Source organism: Branchiostoma belcheri, unplaced genomic scaffold (assembly GCF_001625305.1).
Source record: "Branchiostoma belcheri isolate BF01 breed outbred unplaced genomic scaffold, Haploidv18h27 scaffold1257, whole genome shotgun sequence".
Classification (NCBI taxonomy): domain Eukaryota; kingdom Metazoa; phylum Chordata; class Leptocardii; order Amphioxiformes; family Branchiostomatidae; genus Branchiostoma; species Branchiostoma belcheri.
Genome location: NW_017802666.1, coordinates 664 through 4,251, shown reverse-complemented (window position 1 = coordinate 4,251; position 3,588 = coordinate 664). Strand labels below are relative to the sequence as shown.

Here is a 3,588-nt window from a genome sequence, read left to right as displayed (position 1 = left end):
CAACAGGGAAATAATGACAACAACATGGCGGCCTAGATGTCTAGATCAATTGAAAGTTTCCAGCCAAATTTTCATCAGACTAAAACGTTGCATGTTGTCTTGCAAAGATATTTCTGCAAAATTTCACTGGGTTTTGTGTACATTAATAAGGCTAATCCACAGCTCCTAAAACCATCACTTCTGTTGCAAGGTGAGCTGGGCTGGGAGTTGTACCACGCCAGAGAGGACACAGCCCGGCTGTATGAGGCCCTGATGTCGGCAGGACAGGAGTTTGGACTGGGTGACTTCGGCACTTACGCCATGGGCTCCCTCAGGCTGGAGAAGGGCTTCCGGGGCTGGGGGGCTGAGGTAAGGACAACTGAAACATTCGACGACAACTTATGCTTAAGCTTCGTCTGCGTGCTTTTTAAAATCTTGATAACTGGCAATACATTTCGTCGTGGCGGTAGTGAAACTAGTTTCTCGAGATATAAACATAAATTTGTCAGCTCAAAGACCAGAAACTTTTGTTTATCTCGCTGCAAACATGCTTGTACACTCTTGAACGGTTTAGCAATTCGCAACGTTCGGAACTAGTTGTAAGGATTAATTTCTTATACAGCCTTGAACTCATTTCAGATGACAGTGGATAACAACCCTCTAGAAGCAGGTCTTGGTTCCTTCATCAAAATGAGCAAGGTATGCAAAGTTTCATGATCAGGGCATTTCTGTAACTACGAGCAAAACATTTTTCTCCACCTGCTAGAATCATTGGCTGTGTGAAGGTAGCCATGAGATCCTGTGAGGTATTTTTCTATAGTGTACAGCTATGTTACGATGTACTGTGATTTGTCTTAGTACCGTGTCCAGCCATGTTATTACGCTGTACTGTGATTTGTCTTATACATGTAGTACATTGTACACGTGACGATGTACTATACTGTGTTCAGCCTGCAGACTTCATCGGTAAGGCGGCCCTGCAGCAGCTGCAGCAGGAGGGTCTGACCCGGAAGCTGGTGTGTCTGACTGTGGAGGTGGAGGAGGATGGTCCTGATGCTGAGGGGAACGAGACCATCTGGCACCAGGGGGAGGTCAGTATCCCTGTCATCACTTGTTTATTTCAGTCCGTTCAAAATCTATCTGGATTACGTTGTGAATACATGTGTAATCAGCACAGTTTAAAAGAAGGTCATGTCCAACGATGATATGTGCAGTCTTCATTGATTGATCGATTGACTCATCTATCTGCTGTTTACCAGGTGGTTGGGTTTACGACCTCCGGAGCGTACGGTTACCGGGTACAGGAGTCCCTAGCCTACGCCTACGTCCCGTTACATCTCGCCCAGCCGGGAACTGTGGTGCAGGTAGAGTTGCTAGGGAGCCGCCGCCCAGCAAGGGTGCAGCAGGAGCCGCTGGTCAAGAGGGCTAGAGAGGAAATATAAGTACTGTGCAACGGTGCGCTGAGCAAGCTCGTTTTAGAAACGTCGACTATGAATAGGAAAAGCCATGATAACTCTTAAAATTTTTAAATAATGCTGGCAGGTAATGTAGTAGAATGACTGCCTTAGAAGTCCCCAACACTCTATAAATGCAACATAATTATTCCTATAGTTTTACTCTAGTCGTACCTCTTGATCATGAACATACTTCGTGCCGTGTCCTATACACGACTGTCCAAGGAATGCCCTGTTGCAATCGTGCGACGAATGTGACTAGGCCCTAACTGAGGAATTACCCAAAACGTTGTGTAAAATCGTTGCAATACCAGAATCCCGGGGGTACATCTTTAACGACTGAAATAATGATATTAAGGATGATAACCCTGATGGTAAACGTACATCAGGACATTTTATAACTATCAAAGTACCACAGCTTTCTCCACTTACTGCAATCAATGCCATTGGCTGTGGGGAGGCAGTCATGTTACGCTTACGACGAATGTGTGTGAAACTAATTAAAACTCTTGTTTCTCCTTTCTAGTTTCCTAGTATCGTCATGTTGGTAGTGTATGTTCGATGTGTTGAGTTTGATGTGTTGAGCGCTCAGATTATATTCCTTGAAATTGCCGACGTAGAAATTGCACCATAGTCCCAAACATCCCAGAGCTTACTACTAGTATAGATCTCCGTGGAAGCGCTCTTAAATTCAAAGCTCCCCAGCTGAGAGTTTTAAGTGCTCTCCCGTGGTAAACGGACAGGCGTCACTGCACAATTGATACATTGTACCCACAGCGAGAGACTGTGTAAACTTAAACAGCTGCCCTCCCTCGCTAAATATCGTACAGTCCCCAAACCCCTATATTTGTATAGCAGAGGTGCCCTTGTGCTGGTGTGCATGAAGAAACCTTTAATCTTTGAATCGATAACACCCGTAGCGTAAGTCTCACATGCTGTAAGATGTCTCAAGAGAAGGGAGAGACGGCAGATGAGTTCGGCTTGAGAATGGTGAAAACCGTCTCTTCTGGGTTCGTCACCCTGGCGATGTCCATGGGCGTCCGCACAGGCCTGTTCCGCCACCTGGCAAGTATGGACGGTCCGAAGACGTCTGCACAGATCGCAGAGATGGCAAACATGAAGGAAAGGTAAGCTGTGTGGTTTAAGGGCTAGTCAACAACAGGCTCAAGGTTCACAGTAACGTTTAGGCTCAGATGACTTCGACCAAGTTCAACTTGGGGGCACTTATGTTGTGTTATAGGTCTCACGACATTGGGCTAAACCAACGGCCTTGGTTAAACATTAACAGTTATGTCCAGATATGTGGCTGACATTGGCTGACCCGGATTTCACCTTTGACATTTTTCACGTTTTCTTCAGCAGTACCGAAGCATGTCGCCAGATGGGGAGCTTTGAAATTGATGTCAATGGGAAAGAAAAATACATTTGCACATCCATCGTTTTCTACCTCCGTGGATGGAGGTTTTGTTATCAGTGTGTTGGTTTGCTTGTGTGTCCGAAGTTATTTGAATACAGTCGAGTCGCAGGTAGTGAGGGAGAAATTGTGTGACCACAGACTGACAGGGAGGTCGAATTGGTGGTCAAAATTGTCTCAGCAGGCTAGGAAGAAGTGACATTGGAATATACACAGAATCAGCGAACAATTCACCATAATAAAACAGTAAATTAAAAAAAAAATTGTTTGCTTTTCCTCCTCACGATTAGGTACGTTCGCGAGTGGCTGGCCGTGATGGTGACCGGTCAGATTATTGACTACGACAAGGAAAAGAAAACCTACTTCCTACCGAAGCACAGGCTGAGCGCCTTGTTGCCTGACGCGGGAATGAGCAGCATCGGGAACATGTCACACCTAATGAGCCAGGTTGCTCGGGTTGCGGGTGACGTGGAGGACTGCTTCCTAGCAGATGGGCCCAAGGGTCAGTGTTTGTGTCGTTTATTGAGCATAACCCGTAAAGCCTCGGTCACAACTCGCCGTGCGTGCTTTTTGTCCGTACGTTTTTGTCGTGGCTACGTCTGCTACGTTTTTTCTGCAAACGTAGGGTGGCCGGCCGAGGGAGTACGTCACTCGCACGGTTGCGCAAGGTGTACGTACGTGGTCTGCACGACACGCCTGGCCGTCAGCGGTTGCGTGCATCGTACGTTGCGCAAGTGGTAA

General features: G+C 46.6%; 2 protein-coding genes across 2 annotated transcripts; both read left to right on the top strand.

The window, feature by feature from the left end:
• Positions 1-162: 162 nt before the first annotated feature.
• Positions 163-1,951, top strand: LOC109463419 (dimethylglycine dehydrogenase, mitochondrial-like; the record flags this gene model as incomplete). The annotated part of the gene is made up of 4 exons (XM_019760237.1): positions 163-348; positions 619-678; positions 930-1,070; positions 1,239-1,951. Coding segments are annotated over 4 exons (570 nt in total), but the record flags the coding sequence as incomplete, so codon positions are not given.
• Positions 1,952-2,252: 301 nt separating this feature from the next.
• LOC109463418 lies at positions 2,253-3,349 on the top strand (the record flags this gene model as incomplete). The annotated part of the gene is made up of 2 exons (XM_019760236.1): positions 2,253-2,560; positions 3,138-3,349. Coding segments are annotated over exons 1-2 (397 nt in total), but the record flags the coding sequence as incomplete, so codon positions are not given.
• Between the last annotated feature and the right edge of the window lie 239 nt (positions 3,350-3,588).